This window comes from Rhinatrema bivittatum, chromosome 4 (assembly GCF_901001135.1).
Source record: "Rhinatrema bivittatum chromosome 4, aRhiBiv1.1, whole genome shotgun sequence".
NCBI lineage: Eukaryota > Metazoa > Chordata > Amphibia > Gymnophiona > Rhinatrematidae > Rhinatrema > Rhinatrema bivittatum.
The window spans coordinates 280,449,242-280,466,650 of NC_042618.1; the positions used below are offsets into that span (position 1 = coordinate 280,449,242).

General features: G+C 42.8%; 1 protein-coding gene across 9 annotated transcripts in view; it reads left to right on the plus strand.

Annotated features, from left to right (window-relative positions):
- Positions 1 to 17,409, plus strand: part of BCAT1 (branched chain amino acid transaminase 1) — a 584,786-nt gene that overhangs the window by 422,125 nt on the left and 145,252 nt on the right. For 8 of the 9 annotated variants that reach the window (XR_003856480.1, XR_003856479.1, XR_003856478.1 and 5 more), the window contains one exon: positions 8,919 to 8,993. Coding sequence is in view for 6 of the 9 variants with exons in the window: in XM_029600154.1 (XP_029456014.1) it covers positions 8,919 to 8,993 (75 nt within the window). In the remaining 3 variants the exon portion in view is untranslated. Of the gene's footprint in view, positions 1 to 8,918; positions 8,994 to 10,476; positions 10,590 to 17,409 lie in introns of all 9 variants that reach the window. The other variant, XM_029600151.1, reaches the window with a different exon arrangement.

A 17,409-nucleotide genomic window follows, 5' to 3' on the forward strand; every position in this document is an offset into this window, starting at 1 on the left:
CTGAACACAGTACTCCAGGTGAGGCCTCACCAAGGACCTGTACAAGGGGATAATCACTTCCCTTTTCTTACTCGATATTCCTCTCTCTATGCAGCCCAGCATTCTTCTGGCTTTTGCTATCGCCTTGTCGCATTGTTTCGCAGACTTCATATCATTAGACACTATCACCCCAAGGTCCCTCTCCTGCTCCGTGCACATCAGCCTTTCCCCCCCATCGAATACAGTTCATTCGGATTTCCACTCCCCATATGCATGACTTTGCACTTCTTGGCATTGAATCTCAGCTGTCATATCTTCGACCACTCTTCCAGTTTCCTTAGATCCCGTCTCATTCTCTCCACTCCTTCCGGCGTGTCCACTCTGTTGCAGATCTTAGTGTCATCCGCAAAAAGACAAACCTTACCTTCTATCACGTCCGCAATGTCGCTCACAAAGATATTGAACAGGACCGGTCCCAACACCGATCCTTGCGGTACACCACTTAAAACCGCTCTCTCTTCAGAGAAGGTTCCATTTACCATCACACATTGTCTTCTGTCCGTCAACCAATTTGCAATCCAGGTCACCACCTCGGCACTCACTCCTAAGCTTCTCGTTTTATTCACCAGTCTCCTGTGCGGAACCGTATTAAAAGCTTTGCTGAAATCCAAGTATATGATATCGAGTGCTCTTCCTTGATCCAATTCCTTGGTTACCCAGTCAAAAAAGTCAATCAGATTTGTCTGACAGGATCTTCCCCTGGTGAATCCATGTTGCCTCTGGTCCATCAATTCTCCGGACTGTAGAAAGTTCACTATTCTCTCTTTCAGCAGTGACTCCATTACTTTTCCCACCACCGAAGTGAGGCTAACCGGTCTGTAGTTGCCAGCCTCCTCCCTGTTCCCACTCTTGTGAAGCGGGACCACCACCGCTCTTCTCCAATCACTCGGCACCACTCCCGTTTCTAGGGATCTATTGAACAGGTCACACAGCGGACCCACCAGAACATCTCTGAGCTCCCTCAATATCCTTGGATGAATCCCATCAGGCCCCATGGCTTTGTCCACTTTCAGGTTCTTTAGCTCTTCCCACACATTTTCTACTGTAAAAGGATTTTCATTTATTCCACTTCCCTCCAGTTTCTTGTTGTGTAGAGATGGTCCTTCTCCAGGGTCTTCTTTAGTGAACACAGAGCTGAAGTATTCGTTTAATATTTCTGCCATTTCTTCGTCTCTCTCCACACATTGATCATTACCACCTTTCAATTTCACTATACCACTTTGGACCTTTCTCTTTTCGCTGATGTATCTGAAAAATGTTTTGTCACCATTTTTTATCTCCTTGGCAATCCTCTCTTCTGCTTGACTTTTTGCCAACTTGATTAATTTCTTTGTCTCCCTCAGTTGATACAAATATTCTTCTTTGTGCTCCTCCCTTTGGGATCTTTTATATTTCTTGAATGCTGTTCTTTTAGCTTTAATTTTGTCAGCCACCTCCTTTGAGAACCAGATAGGTTTCAATTTTCTTTTGCTTTTCTTTACATTTCTAACATATAGAGCAGTTGCCTTGGTGATTGCTCCTTTTAGATTGGTCCACTGCTGATCCACATCTCTCTCGTTCTCCCATCCTTTAAGTTCTTCCTCCAGGTACTTCCCCATTTCCTCAAAGTCTGTGTTTTTGAACTGTAAAACTCGGGTCTTTGTGGTTCTTTTCCCTATTCTTTTAGTGATATTAAACCATACCGTTTGATGATCACTGCTGCTGAGGTGGGCGCCCACCTGGATATCTGAGACATTATCTGCATTAGTGAGCACTAAGTCGAGTATAGCTCCTTCTCTCGTGGGTTCCAACACCATTTGTTTGAACAAAGATACTTGCATGGCATCCACTATCGCTCTACTATTTTTAGTTTCTGCAGATGGGATTTTCCAGTCTACATCTGGCATATTAAAGTCACCCACGATCACCACTTCTCCCTTCATACCTATCTTATGGATGTCTTCAACCAGATCTCTGTCCAGCTCTTCCTTTTGGTTTGGAGGCCTGTAAACCACTCCAATATAAATGGACGCTCCGTCATCTTTTTTTAGGTCGACCCATAGAGCTTCTTCTTTACCCCAACTTCCTTGCAGCTCAGATGCTTGGATGTTGTTTCTGACATAAAGAGCCACACCTCCCCCTTTTCTATCCTCTCTGTCCTTCCTTAACAAGTTGTAGCCTGGTATTGTTGTATCCCATTCATGAGATTCTGTGAATCATGTTTCTGTGATAGCAACAATGTCCAATTCTGCCTCAGCCATTAGGGCCTGTAGATCTGGGATTTTATTTCCCAAACTATGAGCATTTGTGGTCATAGCCTTCCAGGTACTCTCTTTAAGGTTATTGCTTTTCCTGGACTCCTTATGAGACATTAGTTGAGATTTGTTATTCACTTCACTCTTTCTTTTTGTAGTTGTGCCACTGTTGACAAAGTTATCCATCTCAATTAGATTTTTCTTTTGGTTATGGATCTTGAAATACTGCATGCATTGTGTTTTTTCTCTCTTTTCTGGTAACACTTCAATGTTTTTCTCAAGAACTTCTTCAGTTTTTAATATAGAGAAGGCTTTTTGTTCTTTTTGCATTTGGTACATTGTGTGTCTCCTCATCACAGGTCTAATTCTACCAGAGCCCACTGTATTCCTGGATTTTAAAGAATTTCTTACTGACCTGTTTGAGTGGGGGGGTATACATGTTGGCTGCCCATCTGTCAAGAATGGGTGACTGTGGGTCCTACCTGAGCCTAATGAATCTCCTTTTCTTGACTCCTGGTTTTTCTGTGATATTGGGGAATTATTTTCTGAGTAATGCAATGTGGGTGTAATACTTTTAATTGAAGCTAATTGATCTTTAATCTCAGTCAGCTCCTTTTTCAAGGAAGAGAGTTGTGCACAAATTGGGCAAGCTCTAAGTTTCCAGATGCTTTCCCTCAGAATAAAGGCTCCACATCAGTTACATTGGATAGTCCTCATCTTGGTAATTTGTGATGTGTATTTCCTTGACTGTTACCAATGTACTAATTTATCTCGCTGCCAATGGTAAGTTAGGCAGTCTTTATTAGAAAACAAGCCCCAGGGGTAGGGTGGCAGGGAGTCAAACAGTTTAGCCTGGGACAAACTGGGTAAAGCAGGGCACTTCTGGACGGTTGTCTTTGCTTTTTGGTCAATTGTTTTAAAAAACAGTCTTTATGCCCCAATTTTTAGTTTGAACAGATTATTTGTGCCAGCTAACTCCAAAAGAGAGAGATTTTAACAGATTAAAAGCTGGAGAGCTTTTTTGTTTGGGGGGGAGGTTCTTAACTTTATGCAGCAAACAGCAAATTAACTTACTAGAATAATATCTTACTATAAAGAAATGAAACACAGACTATAAAGAAAATTAAAACACAGACAGGAATTAATCACAGAAGCAAACATTAGCCAGTGTTTCTCAGGTTGTCAGTTCAATAACACCCAGTGTGTGTGTATGTTTGCCTGTGCCTGTGCATATGGGTGCCTCTGCCTATGTGTGTATACGTAAGGGGGGAGGGGGAGCATTTGCTTGTGTGTGTGTGTTTGTGCATGCGCCGGTGTGGGTGTGTATATGATTGTATGTGTTTCTCTGCCGGTATATGCCTTGTATGTGTGTGCGTTTTGTGAGTGTGTTTCTGCTTGTGTGTGTGTTTATCTGCCAGTGTGTGCCTGTGCATTTGTGAGTGTGCCTGCATGTGTATGCCTTTGTGTGTGTGCATGTGTGCCTGTGTGGGTTTGTAACATTGTGTTTCAGTCAGAGCATATTATCTTTGCACATTGCACCTTTCACTGTTCCAGGCACCATCTGGTGGTCCAAGACAGACATGACATTATAACAGACATGATTGATCAACTGACTGCCAGAAGACTTATCTGTCTATCTGTCTATACATATATTTAGAAAGGTGTAGATATAAATGTGTGTGTGTGTATATATATATATATATATATATATGTGTTTGTTTATGAATTTTTCATCACATAATTGTGAAATCAAAAAGCAGTGAAAAGGAATTTTCAATAAGCACATCTATACATATTTCATATCATATGTCCACATTAAAAAAGCAAAGAAGCAGTGAGGATTACCAGGTAATTACAAAGACGAAGAAAAAATTATAAGCCACTATTAATAGACAGTCCAAGTGATACCACCTAAACCCAATAGGGTTTAACTGACTTGCTCTTTATTCTCAAGAAAGGTTCCTAAGTGGGTAGGGTCTACAAAAATAAATTTGTTCTTACTATAGACTACCTTACACTTAAAGGGAAATCTCAGGAAGAAGGTAGCCCCAATCTTTAAGACATGGGGCTTAAGTTGGAAAAGAAAGCTTCCTTCTCTCCTTAGTCTCCCTAGAGATGTCTAAAAAATCAGAATCTACTGCCCATAACAGGAAATATTTTTAAATTTGAAGAATTGCCCAAAAAAATAATTCTTTATTTGACTCGTAACGTAAACAATAAGTGTCCCTTTGCTAGCTCTCGAGAATTTTAAAGAAACTGAGAAGGATTAAAACTATCACTAGGAGCACACATATCAGGAGAAGAAGGCTGTTGCAAGCTCCGTCCACGGCCCCACTGTGGATGGCCCTGCTCACCTTGTTCGTGCTCCAACAGGCCCTTCTCCAACAGGCTTCTCCCGCAGCCAGTCGCTGCTGTCCCCGGCGCTCCTCGTCGGCGTCTCCTGCTCCGTCCGGGCCCTCGACCTCCCAGGCTGCCCTGTGTCAACTCGCAGGCCCTCGGCATCCTCCCTCGTCAGGATCACACCCCTAGGCGTGCGCGCGCGGAACCCGCGGCCCTTTAAAGGGTTCGCAGTGGGAACTCACTCCGTGGCGCACAGGGATGATGTCACCTTAATCAACTACTTTCCCCAGTTCTTCGCCTTGGCAAACGGGTCGTCACCATTGTATGAGCTAGTTGCCATCCTCGTTCCTGCGTTCCTGTGCTTGTTCCATTGTTCCAGTGTTCCTGTGCTTGTTCCAGTGTTCCTGCGTCTGTTCCTGTGTTCCTGTTCTTGTTCCAGTGTTCCTGCATTTGCTTCTGTGTTCCTGTGGTACTTCCTGTGTTCCAGCGCTTGTTCCTGTGTTCCTTCGTTCCTGAGTCTTGTTCCACGTTTCTTAGACTGATACCCAGAACTGACCTTTGCTTGCCCTTTGACCACGCTTGGACTGATACCTGGAATTGACCTTCGCTTACTCTTGACCATGCTTGGACTGATACCTGGAACTGACCTCTCCTTGCCGCTGACCACGCTTGGACTCATACCTGGAACTGACCTCTGCTTGTGTAGTAATCCGCTATCTGATAGGAGGAGCACTCAGATAGGAGTTGCAATCTGTAATGTTCCGTAGGCGGAGTTTAGCAGTCTGTTGTATTAAGACTGCTGGAGATAGTAGTAGGTAGATCCTTGGGCCGGTGGCAGATGACCACGCCCTCGGGGGAAGATCCCGAGAGGGACCACCAGCTAGGCTTAGAGTATGGAGACAGACACACACTAGTTCTTTTATTAAACAGGTTTTTGAAACCTCCAGAGGTGGCAGTAGTGAGCTGAAGTGCCCGGCAGGGCTGAAGTCCCTCAGATACAGGAACAGCGATCCCTGGATGGCTGAGCTGTTGAGATACTGTAGATAGTGAGTAGGCAGGGTATGCAGAGTTCAAAAATAGAACTAGATGACAACACTCACATATTGGTCTCAGGGAGCTCAGGAGCTGGAAAGGATAGGCCCTCGAGCAGCGAGTACCTGGTTCCAGGGAAAGCTCTGAGAGAGTGATGGTAACTCACAATGTTGTAGACAGTGATAACTTCCAGGCAGAAGAGAATTAGCAGATAGTCAGGAATGAGGGCCCTCGAGGAGCGAGTACCGGTTCTTGTCTGTAACCTGAAAAGCAAAGAGAGAGCGAGGCCCCCAAGGAGCGGGTACCTCTGGTAAGTCTGAGGAGGCAGAGTAGCTTAGGCAGGGTAACCAGAGTAAACCTTAGTCTTAACCCAACCGCTAGCCCTTGCTAACTCAGCTTGATAGCGATAACAGAGACCTTTAAATATTGGAAGCGGATGACGTCATCTCAGGGGGACGCCCCTGAGGTTCGCGCCCTTGTGGTACTTCACTCGGAGCGCACGCGCCCTAGGCTTCAGGCAACATGGCGGATCTGCAGCGTCGAGCCGGTCCGGGGACGCCGGAGGAAGACGGCAGGGAGACACCGCAGCAGCCAGCCATCCTTCAGACCTGGAGGGAGTCGCCACAGAGGTAAAGAGGGCAGAGTGAAGATGTCGGGCAGCGACAGTCGCAACAGCTTGCCCCTGACTACGCTTGGACTGATACCTGGAACTAACCCTTGCTTTGGCTGACCATCCTCGGATGGATACCCTGGCTTTGACCCTTGTGCACCATTCGGACATTCTCTTCACTTTTCCTGTGACCACCAGGTCCGCCTGCCTTGACGCTGCCTGTGTCCTTCCTCGAGCTAGACTACTAGGCGCTGCCTACTCTGCCCGGAGGACCTTCAGTCCCTGCCTCGTATCCGTGGTCTCCGGTACTCTCTGCTCCGGTCTAGCTAGTCTGTTCACCGTCAGCCGTGCACCTCTACTCTTCATGGGCACACCTCTCCATCATCTCTCCAGAAGATCCCCAGAGGGCCACCTAAGCCCAGGCAGTCCGGGTATCCAAGGGCTCAACTCGCGGAGCGCCCAGGCCATTATTGGTGAAGTTCCAGCTAGCCTCTGTCTCCTTGTATGCTCCGCCTCCTGGTGGCAGGCGCCCTCTGGGTCCCCTCAGAGGGCCGTACCAATCCTGCGCCAGGCCAAGGATCCACCTCCAGCGCAACAAAGGCTCTACAATATTAAAGGCTTTTTTTTTGCATCAGGTACATAATAGCAATTAGAAATCATGAAAAACTTATCAGCTGAAAATTGCAGTACTTCTATAGCATATGTTTTAAATAACTCAATTCCCAACAACCATCAAGTTTTAGGAAAATAAATAGTCGTATTTTTTTAGATTTAGACTTATTTTCCATCAACTCAATTTTATAATGAAGACTACAGTATTTTTCACATTATAAGGTATTGCTGAAGCATTAGGTAGCATTAGTAAAAAAAAATGGCAAAAATCTTGTAAAATTAATAAATAAGTTGCCACTTAATGTAGGCCGCACTCCAACCATGAGCACACGCACCGAACATCGTTAATGGAAAAACATCTAGCAGTCTCACTCCCCCGATACCACCAAACATTTATAAGCCTCGCTCCACCGATACTGCCAAACCTTTATGAGCCTTGCTCCCCCAATACCACCAAACATTTATCAGCCTTGCTCCCCCAACAGCACAAAAAGTCAAATTACAATCCAATGCCTCCAGTACGGTCAGGAATTCTTTTAAAAGCACTCACCATCTGCACATTTAAACATGGTGCCCATGCATCCTCAAATGGCGCCATGCCTAGTATACCTAACACATCCCGGGCAGTGGTCACCAGTCAATGCTTTTACAATACGGGGAAAAGCCTTTCCTGCCATTCACCATTTACCAAAAATTCTTAAATAAATATGACAATTATTTTTTTTTTGTAAATTTCATAAATAGGTCATCCCTTAATATAGGTTGCACTCTCCGATCTCAGTATAAAAAAACATGATCTATACCTCAAAAAATATGGTAGTATTGTCCTTAATCATTGTCACTGCAGTAGATTGTAACTCAGAAATAACAGTATCCTGGGATCCAACAGAAGCTACACTTTTCCTTATCCTTTGATCCATCTCATTAATGTTGGCAAATGTTGCTGATGAAAATTGTAAGATTTGTAACATTGGTTGAGTTAATGACAATTCCAGACATGACATCTATCGTCAAATATCTCTCAGGAAAATTTTTGATGGCTCTGAAACTACCAAAAAGTTGGATTGAGACTGAAGAACCGGTTGTGGAATGACAACTTTAGATTCAATAGGAAACCCTTCATAAGTGGGTGGGGTAGGTCTGAAAGACCTTCATTGTTCACAGTAAGAGACTCATAAGAGGAAGTCTAAGTGGGAACAAAGGAACTGTGAGTTCCAACTGGTAAGGTCCTCAATTTATTTTCTGGGGACTCCAAACCTACTGGGGTGCAAAATTCATCTAGCTCTAATTGTAACTGTTTGGGCATAGTAGGTGGCAGATGATCTTTGGGACTCAGTAAAGCATCCGTGGAATCCCCAGAAGTATTAAATGATGGATTAATATGAATTAAATGGGAGTCCATCAGACCCACACACCAGTGTCAATGTTGTCTGTGGGAGATAAATCTTCCCCTTTCTTTTCTGGCCCATATCAAGGCGAGAGAAAAACAGAGAGAAGGGGCACAGCCTCTTTGGAACATGGTTTTGGCATGCTGCTACCATGAAGATTTTCTGGGGAACCTTTGGCACAGTTGAATGACATCAGTGCCACTATCCGGTCCTTCCTCTCTCTCTATCCAGCTGATAGAGGCAGGCCACAGATGTCCAAGCAGGCAGGATTCCCTCTGCCTGATGCTGCCACAAAGATTTTATGGGGAATCTTCAGCGCAGTTGAATGACGTCAGCGCCACTCTCTGGTCCCTCCTCTCTCTCTATCCAGCTAATAGAGGCAGGCCACGGATGTCCAAGCAGGCAGGAGTCCCCAATATAGATATATATATGAAGTAAAGAAATGGATAGGGCTTATAAGTTTTAACCGTGCATTAAATATATCAAATGTAACCTATTTCAGTTTATTTGTGCTACACTGCTGATAGCTGAAATACATTTATTTATTATGTAAACAAGATAATTACTATTGAGTAATGATGCCTTTTCCTTAGTTTTTCTGAAACATTTGCATTCAGCCTTCCTATAGTAACTTGCTTTTAATTGTCTATAATTCTTTAAAAGAATTTGCATATCCCAACAATGGAGAATGGACCACAATTAACATGTCGGATTCTGAAGCAATTAAATGATATCCAGGTAAGGATCTATTTTTAACCTTTGATACATGATGACTGATAAATATTTTGCAGCAACTGTTATTTAGATTTATTAATCTAGCATTGATAATGGTAGGTGTGTGTTAAAAGATTATGCTGAAAAGCACAGATAAAATTCTAAATTTGATTTCCATATTTTGTATGCAAATGTTTTGTCCAGTCTTTTCCCAGCTGCCAGAATACCTAGATAAACAGTTAAGGAGAAACATATCTTGACATTTTACACTTTGAGGTAAAAAAGAAAATAGTTTGATATAATCCAGTTCCCTGTGAAGATGTGTGTAGGGAATTTGTACTGTATGTGCTATGAATGACTTGGATTTATATGATCGGATATGGAACTGTTTCAGTTTCTCTCTGATTATCCAGACTTCTCAGTTTGGACTCATGTTTTTATATTAATGCATTCCAATGAAAAGAAACACACAAAAAACATATGATGTCAGTATAATAATGATTCATCATGAATATTACTGTGCAACGGAATATAAAAACCGTATAAATAAATAAATAAATAAAATAAAATAAATAGCTAATGACACCTAAATGAGTTGTGATTTACAGAAATAATTAGTGTTATTTAAAACATCCTTCCCTTCCCCCCTACACAAATACAGTGAAAATGAACATAATGAGAAATACCATGTCACTATGTTAGGAAAAGGAACAGCAAAGTAATTATTGAGACCAATTTTGTGGTAATGCATTTTAAAGATTAATTGTACCAAGCCTACAAATTTATAGTTAGATAAGGTAAGAAGCCAAACATTTTTGCTTTGTCTGGTAAAGAAAAAATATAGATAACCCAAATGGAACTAATTTTCTATATAGTAACTATATCCATTCCTTTAGCAAAAAGTAGTTAGGGGATTAATTCATAAAAACCTGCATAAGAAAATTTGCAAATGCATGCATAAGTTACACCAGTCTTCAAAGCAACTTATGTGCATATGATCATTTTGAAAACTATTATTAAAATACGTTTTTGACAAGGTTGAAGGCAGGGCACAAAGCGTTCCTTTGGAATATTGGTAGCAGATGCATGTTCCTTCAGGGTATCCAAATGTATGTGCAGGCAGGGCCATGCGACCATTAGGTGGGTCTAGGTGGTCGCCTAGGGTCCTACAGACCCTTGCACTGGCCCTGTGTGCAGGGAGTTATTTGCTAAGGCCACCACAGGGTACACTTGTCTAGAATAGCCCGAGGCAGAACTACTGAGATAATTGAAGCCACAGATGCAAGAACTGAAACTAGAGCCAGGATCAATAGTGCAGAATCGGGAACCACAGATAGCAGATCTGCCAGTGCAAGAATTGGAATTACTGGGGCAACTGGAGATGGAGTTGCTGGTATAAGTTGAAACCAGGTTCACTGGTGCAGAAACTGAAGATACTATGGCTACAGTGACCAGGAATGGAACTGAGCTTGCTGGAGTAGATGTAATCAGGTTCTCTGATGCACAGGCTGGATTTCCTGAGGTAGCTGGAGACAGATTCACTGGTATAGGAGCTGGAGCTGAACTTGCAATGGCAGCTGGAGCCAGATTTGTCTGTACAGAAGCTTGAATTTACATCAGGTGAGGACTTTGTTTAAAAATACCATCTTGGAAGTTCAAACTATTTTTATTTATTTAGCATTTTTATATACCGACTTTCCAATAACAGAATTACTGATCAACTCGGTTTACATTATAACAGAACAATCACATTTACAAGTAAATGTCTTACAATGAACAGGTTGAAATAACTTGGATAGGTATATATGGGGTTAACCAGTAACAGATATATTGCCTAATGTAGGCATAAGAAAAAAGTTACAGTGCCTAATGTAGGTTAAATAAACAGTACTAATAAGACTAGGTTATGATTTAATATGTAGAATACTAGATGTATTCTACATATTAAAAATGGTAGAACGAAGGTCAAATGACTGCTGGCATGGTTAAAAGATGAGGTGCAAGAAGCTATTGTAGTGAAAGAAACATAGTTCATAAAACAGAAAAAGATCCAAATGAAAATAGAAAAAAGCATAGGCACTGACAAGTTAGATGCAGAACATTTATAAGGCAGGCAAATATAGAATATCAAAGGCAACTTTCTGTAGAGGCAAAAATTCATAATAACATTTTTTCCAAATACATTCGAAGCAGAAAACACATGGAGGCTAAACAAGGGTAAAAGGGACATTTAGGAAAGACAAGACCATACCGGAAAGACTAAATAAATTCTTTGCTTTAGTGTTTGAGGAAGAGGTTGGTAGATACCCATGTCAGAAACAGTATTTAATAAGGAGATCCAAGATGGCGTCCTAAGGAGAGATTGCAGTAAAGTTGGCTCTGCTAGACAACATTCATACCGCAATTCTTCATGCCACATACCAAGAGGAAAGGCAGGATCCAACAGGATTCCTCGGTGCCTGCCGTGATGATGCCTTCCCAAACCACAATAGTGGGCTTCTTTGCTCCAACTGCAGTTTCGACTCCAGGCGGGTCCGCCGGGGTGTTGAGCAGGGAACAAGCTGACTTACCCCAGGACATACAAAAGTCACTGAGCCCTGGAGCACCCGAGACGCCTTCTCCGCCGACCCGCAGCAACAACCAGGACCCAGGCTGGCCTGCCTGCCAGTTGGCATTGGAGATGAGTGCGGCATCGGAGGCGGAAAGAGGTTTGCTTGCTGTGTGTGCAATTGAGGATAGCACTGTGGCAATGGAGGAACAACAGAGGTTGAAAGCCATAAGGGAGAGCCGGACTGATGAAAAACCAAGTGCTACCAGTTTTAACCCGACGGGGGAAGGGGACTCCATCAACGAAATTTAAAGAATTTCAGAAGTTTGTCGAGGAGCCAAGGTAGGCACAAACCACATTCAAAAATTGGTTAAACTGAAATAACTGAAATAACTTTAGAGATGGTTTGGAGTGCCCTGGTAATTTTAGAAAAATCAATCACGTCGTTAACGTGACATTGACAAATAACGTCATTAACAGCATTGACAAATAACCAGGAGAGCATTAAAAAGATTGAACCTTTGGTAGCATGGCATGAAGCAAAGAATTGGACACTAAAATGGAAGTAATGCAAGAGGTACAACTAAATCTTGTGAAATCTGACCTGGATTCTACTAGAAAGTTAGAAAATTTGGAGAATACACAAAGATATTTGAACCAAAGTATTTTAAATTTTCCTCAAGTGAGGCTGATCCCATTGAGAGATCAATTTAAGAAATATTTAATAGAAATTCTCCAAGTTTCCCCAGAACCAATTCCCCCAATTGCAAATATATACCACGTAAATAAGCCAAGTCTGACTAACCTACCCTTGAACGTTGGCAGTAATTTAACAGCTTTTATTGAGACATCAATGGAGGAGCAAATTGAGTCACAAGGAACAGTTTCTGTTTCCTTTGTTTTCTCGATGGACAGAGATACGATTTTAAAACTATTTCTGCGAAACAGGAAAAGATGTTCTATGGGCAAAAAATTGGGATTTTTCCGGACATTACCAAAGCAACTCAGATCCGGAGAAAAAAGATGCTTGAGATGTGCCAGGAGGCAAGGTTGATGGACGCCAGGATAACCATAAGATATCCTTGCAAATGCGTATTAAGTTGGAACAATGCCCGTTACATTTTCTTCGAACCTGACCATCTACATACATTTATAGATAGCCATAAGAATGGAGGGAGTGTGACCTAAAGTTTCGGGTTTAGATAGAAAGTATAGTATCCCCCTTAATGTCATGAAATTCTAAATAACTGTGTAGATAATGTTCCTTTATATCTTGGATACCCCAATATTGCCGCGTACCAGTTGTTACGTACGGGGTGTTTTAGTGTGCCCATGGGCCTCAGCCCGACTCCAGACGAATCCAGGACCGAGCCGAGGGTTGACGACGTTTTCCACCATGGTTGACGGTCTTACCCTCTGCCAGGCCGGCAAGCTCCCAAGGCCAACAACAGGATGATGTTGGAATGTGAATGGTCCTCTGACCATTCCGAGCCCTTTCGGACCTGCCGCTTAGATCGGCATGGAGAAGTATATGCCTGGCCTGAGGTTGAGGGCAGACAGACCTTGACACGAAGGCATGACAGACTTGGGTTGGTGCGACGGCATCACAGATGAAGACTTGGGTTGATGCAACGGCATCACAGACGAAGACTTGGGTTGATGCAACGGCATCACAGACGAGACGAGGAACTAGGCAAAAGCTGGGAGGATAAACTTTGGCACTGTCTCTCAGGGCGCCCTACTCAGCCCACCTTCACAGGTGGATCCAATGGGCTGGTCGCGGACCACCCTGTCCCACTGCGCGCCCTACACAGCCCGAGGAGGCTGGTCACGGACCATGCTGAGAACGGGACAAGCGCAGGAAAGGATCCAGTCGAAGCAGAACTCCAATGACAGAGCCTATGTCGTCCGAAGCTCCACCAATGGCTGGTGGGACATGAAGCTCAGGAGCGCAGGGACCGGAGTCCACTGCCGGCACCTCCCAAGACGAAGCAGCGTCACCTGGAGATCCACGGCTGGCAGTACGGAAGGCTCAAGAGCACAGGGACACAGGAGGAACCTGGAACATCAGGAAGCAGAAGATCTATGACGAGACATCAGGACACCTGGACGAGGACCTCAGGCATGAACATGACTCGACATGACGAGAAGACGAGATGAGATGAGGAGCTCCACAAGAAGACAGAAGACCTAACGGAGCTCTGGCAGGCAGGAGCCTCCAGAAGGAAGTAACTCCGATGCAAGGTGAAGACTGAATGATGGAGCAGCCCTTTTATAGGGCTGGTACAGGAAGTCCAATCTTAGGTGGGGCCAGCACACTTCCTGTGTCTGGCCCTTTAAATGACATGAAGAGACGCGCGCTGGTGCCTAAGGGAAGCAGCAGGAGAGCTGTGCAGGACCACGGACAGCGGCCTGCACTGACATCAGATGCCAGGGACGCAGGGCTGGGCCCGAGGAGCAGGCCCGACGACGGCAGCGGCTCCAGCCGCTGCAGGAAGCCCCGGGGCGGCTCCTGCCACTAATCCAGCCCAGGGATGTGGCCTCCTGGCCGCGAAGATGTCATTAACGCCGCCGGCGGCTCCAGCTACTAAGATGGAACAAAAGCCCGCAGCTCCGGCCGCTGTGAAGAGCGGAACACCCGGGTGGCATCCGGACCGTGGGAGGGACTTCAGTTTGCGGCTCCAGCCACGTGGGAAGGCCCAACGGTGGCATCTGTGCCACATTGGGTGAAGCAAGCAGCAACGTGGAGGGAAGGTGAGTGCAGCCTGCTCGTGGGGAAACCCGCGGGCAGCGTTCATAACACCAGTTAAATATGATAATGGAGGAAAGATGGAAATATTTGATTGTGTGATTTTTTCTTTTACTTTTTATTGCTTTCTTCAATGATTTCTGATGATTTGAATATTTGGAATTTATTCTGTAAATCGTATTAAAATCATATAAATAAAGAATTAAAAAAAAAAAGAAACAGTATTTAATGATGACTCAGAGGAACTGAAACAAATCATACTGAACCTGGAAAATGTAATAGGGCAGATTAACAAGCTAAAGAGTAGCAAATCACCTAGACTAGATGATATGCATCTCAGAGTTCTAAAAGAACTCAAAAGTGAAATTGCAGAGCTATTACTAATAATTTGCAATCTAGCATTAAAATCATGTATTGTACCTGAAAACTGGAAGATGGCCAATGTAACACCAATCTTTAAAGAAGGGCTTCTGGGGTGATCCAGGAAACGATAGACCAGTAAGCCTGATATGACATCTGGGAAAAATTGTAAAAACTATTCTAAAGAGCAAAATTACTAAACATATAGATAGAAATGGGTTAATGGGACAGAATCAACATGGATTTGCCCAAGGGAAATCTTCCTTCACCAATCTGCATGACTTGTGAATATAGTATATCTAGATTTTCAGATGGTGTTTGACAGAGTTCCTTATGAAAGACGAGAAAATGAGTCATGGGATAGGAAGCATTGCCTTGTTGTGGATTGCAAACTGTTTCAAATATAGGAAACTGAGAGTAGGCATGTACATTATTTTAAATGAAATTTGCTTCTTTCTGGGGACCCCAAAATTAAAAAGTCCTATTCGTTTCATTCATTTGAAATAGAATGATTTCTATAAGCCATTATAGTTAGTGGACTCTTAGAAATCATAGGAAAACAACAGGTGCATGTATACAGTTAGAAATTAATACTGTGTAAAGCAGGCAGTCAGCAGAGAAGGAGAGGATGGACATTTTGTCAAGGAAACAAGTTGAATGACATATCACAGAATGCAATTTGCTAGTCTGACCTGTCATTGCAGACCGGATACAGTGACACTGTCATGCTAGTCTTAAAGACTGAGCATATCAGAGCTTGTGCTGCCTTGCTTCTCAAGACATTGTCTGTATGAAAGCTTAGCTCTGAGTTTATTTATTTAGCATTTTTATATACCGAACATTTGTTTATCACTTCATGTCTGTTCACAATATAATGGGACCAGGTCTTACTCCTAGTCCAATACAACAATAAAACTTTAACTATTTAAAATTAAAATTAAAAACTAGCATTATAAATAAATCTTATAAAATGTAAAAGAACTTAAGAAAAAATAAAATAGAATAAGAAGCCCAGTAAAAAATCTGAATTAAATGTGAAATTAACTGATGAAACTAGATTACAAAATAATAAAATACAAACATGTTTTTATAAAACTGGCATAAGGCCAGTAACTAAAAATACTAACTTTCTTATCAAAACTAAAACCAAATAAATAATGGAAGAGTCAACAAATCAGAGGATTAACCAGTTGGGGAATAGGACTGCTCAAATAACCATGTTTTTAACATTTTTTTTAAAAGAATGTACATTTGTTTCTTGTCAGATATCTAGCGGAAGTGAGTTCCAAAGTTTTGGACCAGCCAGTGAAAGAGCTCTCTGAGTTCTTGCTAAAGTTTTTGCTGCGGCATATTTTATAGTTTCACTGTGCCAGCTACAGTCCGTCAAACAAGAGTGGCAGTGGGCGTAAGTGAGCAATGAGGGCAAGGCAGAGAGTGCAGCATAACAGACTGTGTTGTGAAACCTGTCTGTGTTGGAGAAGTAGTGTAGAGCAGACAGTGTGACACTTACTGCAGCAGTTTCTTTGTGAACGCCACACAGCAGTGTGGTATTGGCACAGTCTGGGCATTACAGCACCACTACAAAATATAAAACCATTGTTATAATCTTCACATCCCCAGTGACATAAAAACAATTAAGTCAGGGATAGGGAAAGGCAGAGCAGATGAAGTAAATGTAAATATGTCCAAAATTGGCAAGGTTGGCACTGGCAGTGCCAGAAGAACCCAAAAAGTAGTCCTGCTCCAAAACTGAAGAGGGATTTCTTCTGGACTACTAAGGCAGCAGGAGCTAGATCTATGCCAAAGAAACTGTTATATGGAGATGATGTGCCACTGCAGAGTGCAGATGACTGAATGTATGTCTCTCCAGTCTGTTTTCAACAACAGGTTGCAGCAGATGATGCAGTGAAAGCCATATTTTCCTCCACCGATTCAGATAGAGTCAATACTTGGCTTGTCTGAATCAAAAGATATTGAAATTATACTGGAAAAGGAAAATTTGGAAGGCAAATACAGTAGTGTGATAGCATCATCATCCAGTTCCTTGATGGGGAAGATTGGACAGGCAGCACAGGTAGAGAGTGCAACTCTGAGTCCTCAGAGTCCATCCTCTACCTCAGCTCCAATGCCAGCATCCTCCAATAAGGATGTAAAGAATGGCATGTGGAACAAATCCATGATCTGGAAACACTTCCAAATAAGGGATGACCCACGCGTTGCAAACTACAAGCATTGTATAAAGGATGTAAGTTGTGGGAAACAAATGTGGCACTTAATTAACACTAAATAAAAAGGGGTTAGCTCAAATTCTGAAAGATTATATATAGTTGAACCGGGGAAACCTCATATAGTGCCAATATTAGGCTAATTGAGAATGCCTATGTGGCTACAGGGTTAGAAACTCTAACTCCAACAATGTGGTTGTTAGATTACTTGTATAATCATTGGAAACCCCGGGAGGACAAGATGATAAATCAATTACTTTGTTTGGCTATCTTGACAATCCGTGTGAGTCCATTGTTGTGGGAGTATATGATGGTATACAAAAAAACTAAATGCTATACCAATCACAACTCACGGTTATGACGCCAAGGTACTGTATATGAAACTTCATGCGGTAAGTGTCATGATCCCGACACTGCAATGTTTCGAATTAATTTTCTTCCTCAGGGAGTCACTTTTGAGCATGGATGTACTTGTGTGTCTTGGCTGTGCTAACACACCTGGAATGATATTAAAAACCATGTAATCTTTGCTATGATGTAAAATACATCTATAAAATG